Source organism: Bufo gargarizans, chromosome 1 (assembly GCF_014858855.1).
Source record: "Bufo gargarizans isolate SCDJY-AF-19 chromosome 1, ASM1485885v1, whole genome shotgun sequence".
NCBI lineage: Eukaryota > Metazoa > Chordata > Amphibia > Anura > Bufonidae > Bufo > Bufo gargarizans.
In genome coordinates, this window is record NC_058080.1 from 253,066,082 (window position 1) to 253,082,351 (window position 16,270).

The 16,270-nt window shown below is 43.9% G+C and overlaps 1 protein-coding gene across 1 annotated transcript; it reads right to left on the reverse strand.

Moving 5' to 3' along the window:
* Positions 1-2,442: 2,442 nt before the first annotated feature.
* Positions 2,443-8,671, reverse strand: LOC122926243. The gene is made up of 3 exons (XM_044277619.1): positions 8,495-8,671; positions 6,873-7,777; positions 2,443-2,632 (listed from the first exon to the last, which is right to left on the reverse strand). The coding sequence occupies exons 1-3, from the start codon at positions 8,669-8,671 to the stop codon at positions 2,443-2,445; spliced, it is 1,272 nt and encodes a 423-aa protein (XP_044133554.1).
* Between the last annotated feature and the right edge of the window lie 7,599 nt (positions 8,672-16,270).

The window sequence follows — 16,270 nt, forward strand, 5'->3', positions numbered from 1 at the left end:
CCCATTTTGGTTCTAATATTGTCAGACCTTAATGTGCAGATATAAATATGCCCGACAAATCCCCCTTCATTCCAAAATATTCCATAAAATGTGAATGCATTTGGAATGTAATATAGGGCTTTTCATATATTTTCTTCGATGCGTAGACTTGGCTTATAGTGTTCCACCCAGAGCTTGGTTAAAGTTCTTCTGGAGAACCTTATCTAACGCATGACTTGGATGGGACACAAATTCAAACATCCTATAGATCCTGCAAAACAGGATATAAGTTCGATAAAGGTTTGTTTTGATTCTCCATCTCCACATGAATGTTTAATAGGTTCCTTTTCAATGAACCAACTTCAAGTTCCAATGTCTTGATAGAGATGGAATCGGTAACTGTCACACCGGTAGTAATAACAGTGCCCACTATGCCAAAAATTATGGTGGCTACGATTGCAAACATGAATCGCTTTAGTCTGTAGAAAACTGTTCTCTGGTCAAGGTCTTCCTTGCTTGCTTCAGGATCTGCGTAATCCGTTCTTGGAAATATCCGATGTGCATCTGGTACCAGGATTGGAGCTCCGTCGATAGGATCTCAGACACGTTGAGTTGTTTTCCGACGAAGACACGAGGATCGAGGCTGATGTCGATCTTCTGGGATAATATCCTCTTGTTCGTCAAGATGAACCCCGCCGTATCTTGTAGCATGATCCCGGACGAAGGACCTGGTACAGCAATCGGCTCAGCATGGAACTCCTTCCCCAAGATCAGGACGACGTAGATAATGGCAATCATCTTTGATGACATCTTACGCCCCTAAAATATTGTATGACATATATGAGTACATACACTTTTCAACTTTATCCTGCAAGAAAAGAATTACTAATACCATATACCTCCGATTGGCATAAGTTCTTTTCTTGGACAGAGTAAGTTCTGGTTTCAGAGGTGAGTTAGGAGACATTTTGTTACAGAGGAAACATACATCAGGATGGGTTAGTATGAGTTAAAGATGTACGATAACAGATAACACTTTTTAGTTCATACGATACCAATCCTTATTTCCGTCTTTAGCTGGAACCATAAAGTCTCTTCACCTCTTTTCATCCAACTCCTTCAATCTCTCGAAGTCGTGCACTAGGGTGACAAACACGTAGCTGATTAATGTGCACCCATTTTTCAATAAACTCATCCCCCTTAGGGATTTTGATCTTGTAGACCACTGGAGATAATTTGTCAGTGATGACATAGGGACCTTTCCAGGAAGGTAGGAATTTTCTCTCCTTCACTTGATCCCGAGCGAAGTTATAGAGATATACCCGATCGGAAATTTGATACTCCTTCTGTGTAGTCTTCAGATCGTAGTATGTCTTAGCACTCATTGCGGCTTTCTCTATATTCTTCTGTGCGAACGCAAAAGCATGCTGAAGGTGCTTGCGTAAATTTTCCACATACTGATGCGATGTTGTAGCATTGATCAAGTTATGGTCCGTTGTTCTGTAAAGTAAATGCTGGGGTAACACCATCTTCCTTCCCGTGATCATCTCGAAGGGAGAAAGCTTAGTTGCTGCGCTTGGGGTGGCTCTGATGGCCATAAGCACCAATGGCAACTTGACATCCCAGTCCTTACCAGATTCATTGACAAACTTTTTCAGGATGTTTACAATGGACTGGTTGTAACGCTCTACTCCACCACTAGAGGCTGGTCGATAAGCTATATGTAGCTTCCTCTTTACCCCCAGGATTTCCCACATCTTTGTCATCACCTCACTGGTGAAGTGACTTCCACGATCGGATTCAATGCGCTGGGGAAGACCAAATCTAGAAAATACGTGGTTAATGAGCAGAGATGCACATACGCTTGAACTGCATGTTTTGCACGGCAAACATTCCACCCATTTGGTGAACAGACAAGTTACGGTTAACATATACTTGTTTCCTTTTGATGAGGTTGTTACTGGTCCAATGAAGTCAATTTGGATGTCTGACCATGGCATGGACATCCCCCTTTTCATGAGCGGTGCCCGATGATTGGGTCCTTGTGGCTGGAATTGAGGGCAGATTAGACATCCCTGACAATATGTTCGCACATCTTGTAACATATGTGGCCAGTAAGCGTAGTCCCGTAGTAACTCGTACGTTATTTTCTCACCTCGATGACCAGCGGTTGGGGCATCATGTGCATGTTGCAACATCAGACCTCGGTATGCTGCAGGTACTACCCATTGTGTGATACCGTTCTTCGAGGTCCTTATCAGTAATCCATCCTGTAATGAGAATTGGGACTTACCTTTCATCAAAATTCGTAACTCCTCGTTATCCATACAGTCTTCCGTGGTTATGGGACAGTTGTGTGGATCCTCAATGTACTTATAAAAGAGACCAATAATCGGATCCCCCTTTTGGCTCGCAATGAGATCCTCACTAGGGGAATCTTGGCTCCACTGTGCCACATTGGCTTCAGCTCCCTTTTGGGCCTGACTCCTTGTCATAGCATCCTACTTGGACAGTTCCCATGAGGTCGTCAACATCAAAGACTTCTCCGTCAATGGCTGCCTGCTTGGCAAGGGAATCTGCTAGGTCATTCCCCTCTTTATCCATGCCTGGATACTTTGAATGACCTCTTACCTTCTTCCAATAAACGATAAGACTGTGGACGGTAACCATCTCATCAATTTTACAAAACATCTTACCATGCTTTACTGGCTTGTTATTGCTTCTCATCATGTCAGATCTTTTCCATCCGGGAAAGTACTCCACAAAGCTGTTACGAACATAATCAGAATCTGTGATGATTACAAACTCCTTAATATCATATTCAATAGCCATTTGTACGGCTTTGTACACAGCAGTAAGCTCTGCAACCTGGCTGCTTTTAGAACCAATTTTGTATCCAACGGATACATCTAGGAATGTATTATTCCACACGACTCCAATACCTGCAACCAATGTACGTTCGGATCCTTCATCGGCGTGGAAGGAACAGCCGTCTACATACACACATGGTAACGATTTGCAGTACTCCTCTTCATAAGATTTATATGGTGATGATGATTGTTCCTCCAGGAAATCATTTTCCGTTGTCTCACCTTTACGTTCCGTATTGGTACAGTCATGGAGTTCTGCTAATCCCTGAGCAACTGGGTTCTTATTATTTTGTTTGTACCTGATCTCCAATGGCCATCCCATTAAGGACATTGTCCAGGCGGTTATCCTGCTGTTTGACAAGTTTCCATCTCTTATACGATCACTCTGCAAGTATTGCAGCGGCTGGTGTGCGGTCTCCACAATGATCCTTTCGCCTTGGATAAAACTCCTAAAATATTGCAAAGCCCATACAGTTGACAATAATGCTTTTTCACAGCTATTGAACTTTACCTCTACTGGTGACAAGGACTTGCTGGCATAGGCGATGATCTTGTTTCGGTTTTCCTGTTTTTGGAAAAGAACTGCACTTATGCTTTTATCAGTGAAACCTGTTTCCACAAAGAAAGGTTTTCCCCCTTCTGGATAAGCAAGGCATGGAGCCTGGATAAGTTTGGCCTTGAGCTCAGTTACAGCTTGCTCATGACGCTCGCTCCATTCCCATTTTACTCCTTTCTTTAGCAACTGCAAAAGAGGTTTTGTAATTTCGGCATAATTATCTACTGAACTTACGTGAGTAGTTCATCATACCCAGGAATGATCTCAACTCCTTGAGATTTGTAGGAGATTTTGTCTTGGTCACTGCTTCCACCTTCTTTTTCTGTGGGTTAATTCCATCCGCAGTGACTTCATGACCTAGGAAATTAACCTTGGTCCGACACCATTGAGCCTTCTGCAAAGAAAGTTTTACACCTGCTTTCCTCAGCTGGGTTAGTACATGCCTCAACTCCTGAATATGTTCCTCAAAAGTTGTACTTTTGATCAGGATGTCATCCACATAGGATAAGGTACCTCGTTCAGCGGCATCAGGCATTGCCTTATGCATGAACACTGCAAATTCATGGCCCGCATTTATGTACCCGAAGGGCAATCGGGTCCACGCATACTGTCGTTTGCCAAATGTAAAGGCCAGTTTGTACTGATCCCTTTCATCTATCTTAATCGTCCAATATCCTTGTGCACAGTCAAGGGCAGTGAAGATTTTGGATCCTTGTATTTGTGCCAAACTTTGGTCAATATATGGCACGGGCCATCCGGACATATAAACACGTTTGTTCAACTGTCTTAGGTCCGAGCAGAGACGAAATTGACCGTTAGGTTTGAGGACTCCAAGTATCGGATGATTGAATGAACTGTGTACTGGACGGATGATACCCCTCTTCCTCCAAGTTCTTGACGATTTCCGATAGTGACTCGTAAGCCGCCAGCGGAAGTCGGTATTGTTTGACAAAAACAGGGGGTGCATCGGGATCTGTTTGGATTCTTGTAACGTGTAGGTTTGTTTCCCCACAGTCATAAGAATCCTTGGCAAACATCTCCTGGAACTCTGCGAAGAGTTCCTTTAGCCGTTGACGCTTCGACTCGTCGGAGCATGCGTCAGCCATGGAGATTTGTTCTTCCACCCGCTCCTGAAATTCTGGGAAAATCTCAGGCTGACTTAACTCGTAAGCTTCTTCAAGCTCACTAGTTAGATCATTCTGGGTGTAGCGTACCTTATCCTTTCCTTGCTGGTATGATTCATACTCTTTTTCATCGATCTCATGGTTGAAAACTAATGATGACTCTTCGATGTGACATGTACCTTCTTCAGAGCTGAAAGGATAAACAGAGTATATGTTAAATAACCCCTCAGGGGTTGAGGAAAAATGTTGTTCCACTGTTTGTTCCTCTGTCAGGTATTCATCAGGAATTATTCCAATAACATCATTTTGGAATCCAAATGTGTAGTATTCCGAATCCATAGCTAAACCAATTACGGTGTCCTTTTGTAGGGATATGCTATGGGGAACCATATTATGAATTACCATGTGTAATTGATCCTGATGGATGTTTATCAGTGGAGTAGGTTTTACCTTTAGGCCGAGTTGCTGCATTCTGTTGGATAAACAGATCAACGCGTCTGCGTTCTTCAGCTTCTGTCCCTTCTTTACTTTAATGGGGAGAAGAAATGGTTTGCATCCTTCAGGAATTTCAACTTTCTCAGCAACCATGATACTTACGGCATAGGGCATCTGTTGTCCCCATCGTAAGGCTTGTTCTTCATCCTGGAACCCCTCTGGGTTTCCCGGCAATCTGGACCATAAGGTGTTATTTACCATGTCAATCTGTATGGCAAATCGGTGCAGAAGGTCATTACCTATATACATTTGATACCGTGGTTCATTTATCACGATGAAAACGTGCTCCGTAGTTTTACTTCCTATGGAGATAGATAAAACACATCTTGCAACAACATTATGACTCTGAAAATCTCCATCCAGATCATGAACCCATTGGTCCTGTGGAGAGGAACTTTTAATCATTTTAGGGTTGGTCATCTGTTTTAAAAGTCCTAGGCTTATGTAACTCGCTTCGGATTTCAGATCCAACTTGGCATATTTCACCCGGGCTATATTGTTTACCTGTACGGGAATCAATAAACTGTCATTGACCTTTTCAATCCGTACCATCGATTGAATGTGCCTGGTCAGATCCAAGACTTCTTGATTCCCCCTTTCAAGAGAAATGGTTAATATATCTTCATCCAGAGTTACCTTTTTGATTTTGTCCCTCTGGATGGTAATGGTGTGAGCAGCACCATTGATATCTTCCTCGGGCTTACCATTCTTCAGGATTGTGACCTCTGGTATTTGATTGTTCCTGAAATGCACTTCAATAGAGTTAGGTTTCTCTTCAATCACATGACAACTGCGTTGTGCTTGTGTGTTGCAAGAGTATTCATAGGCAATGGGTGCCTTCACCTGAGTCCATACTGCTTCATTAATTAAATCAACTATGGGACTCAATCTTTTTAATAAATCGATTCCTATGATCATCCGATCATATGGAAGATCCACAATCAATGTGGGATGTCTAATTGTCTTCTTGCCAATCTTAAATGTCAACCAGAATGTTCCTTTTACCTGTAAGGCATTTCCACCTACACTTATCAAAGAGCCATCAAATGACCTTAATCGTGGCTTCTTTGATGTTAAATCTGAAACTTGTTTGAAATAGGTGTAAGATAAAATGGTGGCTTGTGATCCAGTATCTATTAATCCTTTGATTGGTCCGATAAGTTCATTTTGTAGATATATGTCCACAAAGTATCGGCCATCCACCTGCAACAAATCACAGAGAAAGTTAGGATGTTTACCCATCTGCTGTCTGAGAGGTTGACCTCTCTGCAGCTCCGTGACCTCTGCATTCCTGAGTCTCCCAGGACAAGCTGGAGGAGCAGCGTTAGCCCCCCCCTTTGGGACAAGCTGTGTGACATCACAAATCACAGCTTGCTCATGGCTAGATGCTGGGACGATGTGATTATACACTGGAACAGACATCTGGTCAACTGAATTGTCATCATTAGACTGCAAGACAAATGACATATTAGACATTTCCCCCCTGGCCCTAATTTCAGGGTCAGAGGTACTGCAAGGAAATAAAGAATTAGGAATCACATCAGATTCTACCACAATCAATTTAATATCCTTACAGTGGCCTGGGTTTTGACCCGGCCCAATCTGCTTTATGCTGTTACATTGCTGGGACCGGCAGTTGCCCCTAAAAAAGGATTAGGCTGTTTTTCTGGGGATAACTGGGACAACTTATTTACCATATTGCTCAGCTGGGCCACTTGCTCTACCAGCTGATCAAACCTGTTTGGTTTGGGCACATTTTGGCTTTGTTGGGCACCCTGGTTATTGGTAGGTGACCTACTCCTGGGTGAATTCAAGGATTCCTGCCTATCTTCCCTCTGTTGTCTGGGCCTATTATCCCAACGTCTATAACCCTGATAAACTCGACTGTTATAGGGCCTATATCCCTGGGGAACGTTATTGTAATAGGGACGGTAGTTAGACTTCCCATTACCTGAATTATTCCCCTCTGATCCATTATTATTTTGGGGTTTGGTCTGTTTGGGCGGTCCTACCTGTTGTTGCTGGGCTTGTTGAGAAGGTCCTGTAGACTGAGGGAACCTTCGTGGCTGGCTTTCAAATCCCAAGTTAGGGTTTACCTTAGCTTCAGCTACCTTTTGCTCTGGGGAATTTTTAAACCTTCTCTCACCTGTTGCATGGCACTCACTGATATTATACAGCGTGGTGGCAGCCGTCACCAACCTATCCAAGGGAGCATCAATATCCAGATCTCTGGCTAAGTTAAGTTTGATCTGGGTTGGCATAGCATCATAGAATAACTGCTTGAATTCTTCAGATTCCCAATTTGGGGATCTATATGCCAACCCATAGGCATTTTTGAGGACAGAGAGGAATTCACGGGGACTCTGATTGGGTCTACACGTAAGGCTATATATGTCCCGTTTTGCAGCAGTAGTGGTTCGGTATGGTCCGAATTCCAATTTAACCTCATGCAAAACACTTTGCCAATCTTGTACTCCTCTCTCCTTAAAGGATGTAAAGTAATGACGATATCTATCATCAAATGCCCATGGAAGGAACCTAATCCGGTCAGCATCAGAGTATAATTTTAAAGAATCCATAGTGGATTCATACAGTTCTAAGTGATTGGCTATCTGAGACGAACCTTTCTTGGAAAACTTGGATACTGTACTATTTAAAAACTTAATTATGCTGGAGGAGCTCTGATCCTTTTCTGAATATTGGGAATTTCTCTTCCTAGAAACCACCTCAGCATACGTTGGTCGCCTGTGATTCTGTGGCAAGGAATAAGTCACACGCTTCCCCACATCACCGTCAGACTCACATGCACTTTCATAACTTTCATGAGACTTATATCGCACAGGTGATTTAACCCTAACCCTAACATGTCTATCCAGGGGAGTATGAGGAGAGACACTTCTAGGGGCTTCCATAATATCAACACCTAGTAAGGTGGTTACAGTTTGGAATGCCCGACCTAATTGGGTTAATGCCTCCTGTTTAATCATGCTAACACTTTCAGGTTGCTGAGTGTTTTGAATGGGGTCTGCTGTAAAAGCATGTGATGGCATGTCTGGATATTGGGGAGTAAGAAATGGAGGGTCAGGAGATCTCACAGTGTTAGATGGATCCCTTTCAGCATTGACTATATTACGGGCTGATTCATCTGTCTGTTTAATTTTGGAATACTGGAGATATAAATCCTCTAAATCACTTTTTGCCTTTTGGTATGCATCAAGGCTGAGACTAAGGTTGTACTCTAAGTCTTTGATCTTCGCTTCTGCGGATTTTAGTTCTGATTCCATTTTGGATACATATATTTTTGTACCCATTATAGACTCATACCTAATTTTAGAAAGAGTACTGACTGCCAACAATGCATACAAAACAGGTGGCAATGCACATAAGAGGTGTTGGTCCCTCTTGGTATTATCATTTGCCAACTCCATATATGTCAGGTATCTATCAACCATGCCACCTAACTTCCATACATCACAACGTTCTTCAAAGGCTCTCATTTGCAGCTCATTAGTCCATTCATCTATATTTTTATCAATCTTCAAACGGGAATAAACATAATTGATAACCTTAGAGATTATCTTGTCTGGGTCAGAGGGATTATCTGCTAAAACCTGGCCATTACCTGGGTCGCTGTTTGTTACACTCATGATTATGATCAATAATCAATAACAACAACAATTTGACTTGCCAATAAGGATTAAATAATATTTTCACTAATTGCACAAATTGGTTATAGAAATATCTCAATCAATCTCAGCAGTTCCTCCAGATATGTCGGGTATTTATTTCACATAAGATATGAAATCATAAAATATGATTTCATATTTTTATGAAAAAAATAAAAAAATAAAAAATGAAAAATTTAATTGGCGGACATATAAACGCCAGTTCTTTTATTGATGAGATCTAAAGTTAATTTGTGCAGCTAATGAAACAGGGTGCAATTAATTATACAAAATATAATTTATTATAAATACAAGCAGAAAACATGGCATACAAATACAAAGATAATATCAAAATTGACCATAAGATGGTGCTCCACCGTTTACAGGCTGACTTAAGTACAATATAATACTACTTCCTTTTATCAAATTATTACCGATTAATATACTGGTAATCAAAATATTATAATGCAACAACAACAACAAAAAAAACAATAGAAATGAATCTGTGGAAAATCCCTTATGCTCAATCAGAGAATATGGCAGTAAGATACACCTTATAAATACGCCCGTTGACCTAACTACGGATAATAAAATCCGATCAGAGATTTCACTCTGATAGCAATATTACAGAAATTCCAATGATGTGCACGTTCATTAAAATTTCCCATAAAATTATTGTTTTAACACTATTGACCCACTAATAATGGGGTCTCAACTATATGCCAATTGGAGCGATTTATAATTACTGCAAGTAAAATAGATCATACATTACCCCTGGCTTTGGGATAAAGAGCTTTTAGAAGGGACCCAGCTTTCCAAGATTCAGATCTATCCCGTCCTGTGGTATGTTCCTGGTGTGTGAAGTGATGCTGATGAATGAATTCCCAAGTGTTCTCTCTGAAGAAGTTCCAAGTGATGTTTGGCTCCAGTCCTCTTTGTCTCAAGTGATTTTTCAAGTGATCTTCGTTCCTCCTTCTCCCCCCAAAACTGGATTAGATATCCTCATCCTTATCTATGCCCATCCCCTCTTGGATTAGGGATTTCCAATTAGATAAGGTGGGTGTGACGTATGGTAATCATGGGTATGATGTCATTTTATTGGCATTCCTTCTGCCCATCTACCACTTGATGGCACTGTTGTATCATATAGCAATTTTTAGAATTTACATATATATCTGGCTTTATTACACCTCTTAACCTTTGGTCTCTCCCAACTTAAATCAATTAGGAGGTATTCTTTCTGACACTTTAGGATCACTTTCCCAGACACCATGGATCCATTTTGACAGTTAACAGACCATCTTATTTATGGTCAGATAAGAGAACCATAAACTTCTAGCTTTTGCCCTGGTTTGTATACACCTAATTGTCACAGCTATTTGAATAATGATGTTTGAAATACCCTCAGCTCCTCTGAATAGACCCTTCTTAAGAGAAGAAAACAACAACTTGCTATATCCCCTCAATGAGATACAATACAAAAAGATACATTAATAATGTCTGGTTATAATACTTAATATTGCTTATTATATATGAATCATTAACAAGTTCAAACGCTAAATAAATGCACACAGGAATATATATATATATATATATATATATATATATACGAAAAGATACCCATTCCACACCAGATGTGTTTTATGGATGTCTCTTATTAGATCATGGCTTAGCTATATAACACCCATTGTTCCTCAGACTGATATGTTTAGAGAAACCAGTGTTTTTAAGCAATAACCTCTCATGACCCCGGTAGTTGAGACAGTTTATGTGAGACCCATTACATTCTCTTAAGATACCACATCTGTTGGCAATAACTTTTAAAACAATATACATTGTATGCCAGTGACCATCATGATCTTCTCTGGCTTATTCCAACAGAGAGTTTGGCCTCTTAAAGGTAATGTGAATCTCCCATTTTGGTTCTAATATTGTCAGACCTTAATGTGCAGATATAAATATGCCCGACAACCAGCAGCGCAGCACACCCTGGACCTTCTACCAGCACTCCCTGGTGAAGTGGCGAGCACCAGAAGGGCAGTTCCAGCTGGTACAGTGGCACGTGCAATAACTCCCCCGTCGCAGCCACCGCGTTCACAGGCCCGTAGAACCCTTAGTCTCCCAGAGGTGCTGGCAAATCCTAATTGGCAATCCCCTGATTCCGCCGCACCCGTATTGCCCCCTTTCATCGCCCAGTCTGGAGTTCGCTTGGAGACGGCTCATTTAGGATCGGCCCTTCAGTTTTTTGAGCTGTTCTTCACCGCGGATCTCTATGACCTAGTTGTGGCTGAAACCAACCGCTACGCCACACAGTTTATTACAGCCAATCCGGAAAGCTACTATGCCCAGCCTTTCCGGGGGAAACCAGTCACCGTTTCCGAGTTTAAATTTTTTTTGGGCCTTATCCTCAGCATGGGTCTAACAAAAAAAAATGTATTGCGGTCATATTGGTCTAAAGACCCAATACATTACATGCCCATGTTCTCTGCTGCAATGTCCAGGGCACGTTTTGAGGTCATCATGTGCTTTATGCATTTCGCTGACAATAGCACCTGTCATCCAAGAGGCCACCCTGCTTATGACCGGCTCCACAAAATTCGGCCCCTCATAGACCATTTGTCATCCAGATTTGCAGATGCGTATACCCCTAATCAAAACATCTGCATAGACGAGTCCCTAGTACATTTTACCGGGCGCCTTGGCATAAAACAGTACATCCCCAGCAAGCGCGCCCGGTATGGGGTCAAACTGTATAAGCTCTGTGAAAGGGCCACAGGCTATACATATCGTTTTAGGGTCTATGAGGGAAAAGACTCAAAACTGGAGCCGGTCGGATGTCCTGACTACCTGGGGAGCAGTGGCAAGATTGTCTGGGACTTGGTGTCACCCTTATTCCACAAGGGGTACCACTTATACGTGGACAATTTTTACTCAAGCGTGGCCCTCTTTCGGCACTTACATATAGTCGGAATTCAATGCTGTGGCACCGCGCGACCTAGTCGCCGGGGCTTCCCCCAACGGCTCGTTAGTACCCGACTTGCACGGGGGGAGAGGGCTGCCTTGTGTGACCAAGAACTGCTCGCGGTGAAGTGGAGGGACAAGAGGGACGTTTACCTTCTGTCCACCATTCACGCAGACACGACTGTACAAATTGAAAGGGCAACTCGTGTCATTGTGAAACCCCTCTCTGTCCACGATTATAACCTTCACATGGGTGGGGTGGACTTCAATGACCAGATGTTGGCTCCCTATTTAGTTTCCCGCAGAACCAGACGCTGGTATAAGAAGGTGTCTGTTTATTTGATCCAATTGGCGATGTACAATAGTTTTGTTCTCTACAGTAAGGCTGGAAGAACAGGATCCTTCCTAAAATTCCAGGAAGAGATCATTTCGGAAATCCTGTATCCAGGAGGGTCCGTGCCCCAAGGCCCTGATGTAGTGAGCATGCTACATGGCAGACACTTCCCGTCTGTCTATCCTGGTACCCCAACTCAACGTTCCCCAAGAAAAAGATGTCGTGTCTGTAGCAGGGGTGGAATAAGGCGTGACACCACCTTTTTTTGTCCTGACTGTCCTGACCAGCCTGCCCTATGCATAGGGGAGTGTTTCCGCAAGTTTCTGCAAGTGCCACAAACCTCTCCTTTCACCTGGGACAAAGTGCATAATGCACTTCGCCACATCTTTGGGCGATTTGCGCTTTGCACATTGTCCCATGGGGGAAGGAGAGGTTTGTCCAATAAAGGTAAAAAAAAAACTAAAAAAAACTAAAAAAAACACCGGTAAGCAAAAAAGTTATTGTTCTGTTTCAAAAGTTTATAAAAGTTAATGTTCTCTAAAGTTAATGTTAATAAATTTATTGCGTTGCGGCCTAGGTGGACCAAGCGATCAACCAGCTGCAGCACTGATGTGCATTCTGACAGAAGCATTGCGCTGCTCTCAGATTACACAAAAGTCAGTGTATGCGGCGCTGCAAGACGAGATTTCTCCTCTGCAGTAAAAGATACGTTTGCCGAGGCATATGAGCTGAGGAGGCGGCGGTGTTCATATACTTTGGCAAACACTTTGTATATATAAAAAAGAAATTAAAAAATCCCGGCAATGATTTATTCATCCACATCGATTGATGTGAATGGAGAAATCGGGTTTGCCAGGGCATACGAGCTAAGTGGGTATGGATGTTGGGCGGAGCTCCTATGTCCTGGCAGACGCCTTTCCCCTCCTTTTTTTTTTTGGGCAGAGATTTTTTCATCCACATTGATCAATGCGAATGAAGAAATCTGTGCCGTTCATTTTTTTCTTTCAGCCCAGAGGCTGAACGGAAAAAAAAATCTCATTACCTGTATGCTCAATATAAGGAGAATAGCAGAAACTCCTAATGCTGGCCATACATGTAATGATTGCGGAGACCCTCAAATGCCAGGGCAGTACAAACACCCCACAACTGACCCCATTTTGGAAAGAAGACACCCCAAGGTATTTGCTGAGGGGCATATTGAGTCCATGAAAGTTTAAAGTTTTTGACCCAAGTTAGCGGAAATTGAGACTTTGTGAGAAAAAAATAAAAATAAAAATTTCCACTAACTTATGCCAAAAAAAAATTCGATGAACTCGCCATGCCCCTCATTGAATACCTTGGGGTGTCTTCTTTCCAAAATGGGGTCACATGTGGGGTATTTATACTGCCCTGGTATTTTAGGGGCCCTAAAGCCAGTGGCGTCGCCAGGGGGGGGCCAGAGGGGGCCACGGCCCCCCCTACATCAAGCTGTGCCCCCCCATGTGCCCCCCCAACTAAAATGCCCCCATTCATTTTGGCACTACTAGTACTTGTCTGTGAGTTGTGTTGCCTGCTGTGCTGCTGTGCACTGACTGTACCGGATATCGGACATGCATCTTCATTCACTCACTTGCGGTTTCAGTCTAACTCTCTTCTTCTGTGGTCTCGCTGACTCTCTCCACCCACCGCCGCCGCGCTGCGTCCTTAGCCCCGCCCCCAGCTCCGCCCCCAGCTCCGCCCCCAGGCCCTGACGAGTTGATCAGTTGAGTCAGACCTCAGACTCAGTGGCACTGCAGACAGCCTGGCTGGAGGTGCTGTGCATAAATCAGCTCAGCTTCTCAGCCTCAGGCTCAGCTGCTGAGTCACTAATTAGATTAATTCATTAGGCGTCGCCGTCTGGGTCTGATTGGCAGCAGTGTGGGCGGCGCTCGTCCTCCTCCGGCGCGTGACGTCACCATGAGCAGCCCGCCCACTGCCTGTAGTCTACCTGCTTAAGCCAGCCAGGCCCAGAAGAGACAGAGACAGAGTGGTGTGGATGGAGTCGGCGTGGCCCACCTTAACCTACACGATTGATATATCGAACAACAGACAGACTGGACTGAGCCTGACTGACTGACCAAAGAGACCAGACCTAGTGGTGAAGAGAACAGGTGAAGGTGTGTAGCAGGAGTCAGGACACAGAGTCAGGTTTACTTAATAATAAGGTACAAATTACTAGTGACTTAGTGGACGTGGCACGTGGACTAAGTATCTTTCTATATTTCTATTAGATTAGATCTGAGCTCTGACTGAGTCTGAGAGGAGAGCTGGATGGCGGCTGCCCCTGATTCCCTGAATCTTCCTGATTTAAAAGTTAAAGAGGTTCTGCACTTTCATTTAACTGATGATCTGTTCTCTGGATAGATCATCAGCTTCTGATCAGCAGGGGTCCGACCCCTGGGACCCCCGCCAATCAGCTGCTTGAGAAGAAGGCTACAGAAGGCACTGGCACTCCAGTAGCGCCGCAGCCTTCTCACTGTTTACCGGCCCAGTGATGTCACGAGTTACAACTAATATTAACTAGCGTGGGTGCAGCTAAGGCCTCGTTCACATCAGCGTTCAGCCTTTCCGTTCTCCTGCTCCGTTATAGGAGCAGGAGAACGGAAAGGACGGATTGGGCACATAACTGAGCGGAGCCTACAGACCCCATAGACTATAATGGGGTCCGTTAGGTTTACGCTCAGAAGATGATTTTGGAGCGGAGACAAAAGTCCTGCATGCAGGACTTTTGTCTCCGCTCCAAAATCATTTTCTGAGCGTAAACATAACGGACCCCATTATAGTCTATGGGGTCCGTAGGCTCCGCTCGCCTCAGTTATGTGCCCAATCCGTCCTTTCCGTTCTCCTGCTCCTATAACGGAGCAGGAGAACGGAAAGGCTGAACGCTGATGTGAACGAGGCCTAAGCTCCATTCAAGTGAACAGAGCTTAGCCGCGCTCAGGCTAGTGGATACTAGTCGTGACGTCAGTGGGCTGGCCGTAAACAGTTAGAAGGCCGCGGCGGACCCCCGCCGATCAGAAGCTGATGATCTATCCAGAGTATAGATCATCAGTTAAATGAAAGTGCAGAACCCCTTTAAAGTTACTGTCAGTGCAGCCTGGATGATTACAGTGTTTACTACTTTACCGTTTAGAGAAATCATGTTCAAATGGGAGCGGTGGGAGGGTGGTCTGTGGATATCATTACACTGTTATAGGGGGGAAGGATCTGTGGATGATACTCTTATAGTGTTATAGGGATGGGGTTTGGGGGTCTGTGGATGTCATGACACTGTTACGGGGGGGGGGGGATCTGTAGATTACACTGTTATAGGGAGGGAGATCTGTAGATGACACGATTATGGGGGGGGGGGGGGGATCTGTGCCACTCTGTGGCTGACACTGTTAGGCTCCATTCAGACATCCGTAACAGCAGCAATGTGCGGGTCTCGCATTTTTTTTCGGGAACGGAATTGCGGACCCGGAAGTGCATGTCCGCATTTCTATATCCGCCAGCACGTTGTGTTGCCCTATAGAAATGAATGGGTCCGCAATTCTATTATGCAAATTTAGGATGTGTGAATGGGGCCTTATAGGGAGAGGGATCCCGGTATGACACTGATATGGGGTGGATCTGTGGATGACACATATCGCATAAGATGCTATAAACGGTGTGTCACCCACAGATCCCCCTCCATAAGTGTCACCCACAGATCCCCCTCCATAAGTGTCACCCACAGATCCCCCTCCATAAGTGTCACCCACAGATCCCCCTCCATAAGTGTCACCCACAGATCCCCCTCCATAAGTGTCACCCACAGATCCCCCTCCATAAGTGTCACCCACAGATCCTAATGATCTGATGCTCTCAGCATTACTTAATGCTAGGAGCTTCGGTCAGCAGCTGCGGGTGCTTTCCTGAATTCAGCCGCATCACTGCCCTCAGTAAACTACAACTCCTGTTGGCTGTCCACTCCAGGCATGCTGGGAGTTGTAGTTTTGCAATATCTGGAGCTCCACAGTTTGGAGACCACTGCTCTATAAGCTAAAGCAGCAGATGGAAGTCTAACCACTGTGGCCCCCACCAATCCTGAGAATGGGACATAATTGTGCCTGGAGTGAATAGTGGGGACTGCACCTTTGTTTTCTTTACAAATTGCAGTAGGAGGTTATTGTTTTATTCATTATTTTATAGGAATGCACTAAATATATTTTTTAATACTGAGTACAAGTACTTCAGGTGCTCGCTGATAGCGATACTATCGGGTCATGCCATGTGACAAAGAGAAG

Coding starts and splice junctions, on each gene's coding strand:
- LOC122926243 (XM_044277619.1), bottom strand. CDS start 8,671: ATGAGTGTAACAAACAGCGACCCAGGTAATGGCCAGGTTTTAGCAGAT. Junction 7,778..8,494: donor CCTTTGAAGAACGTTGTGAT/GTATGGAAGTTA, acceptor TCCTTGCCACAG/AATCACAGGCGACCAACGTA. Junction 2,633..6,872: donor TATAGACGTTGGGATAATAG/GCCCAGACAACA, acceptor TACCGTCCACAG/TCTTATCGTTTATTGGAAGA.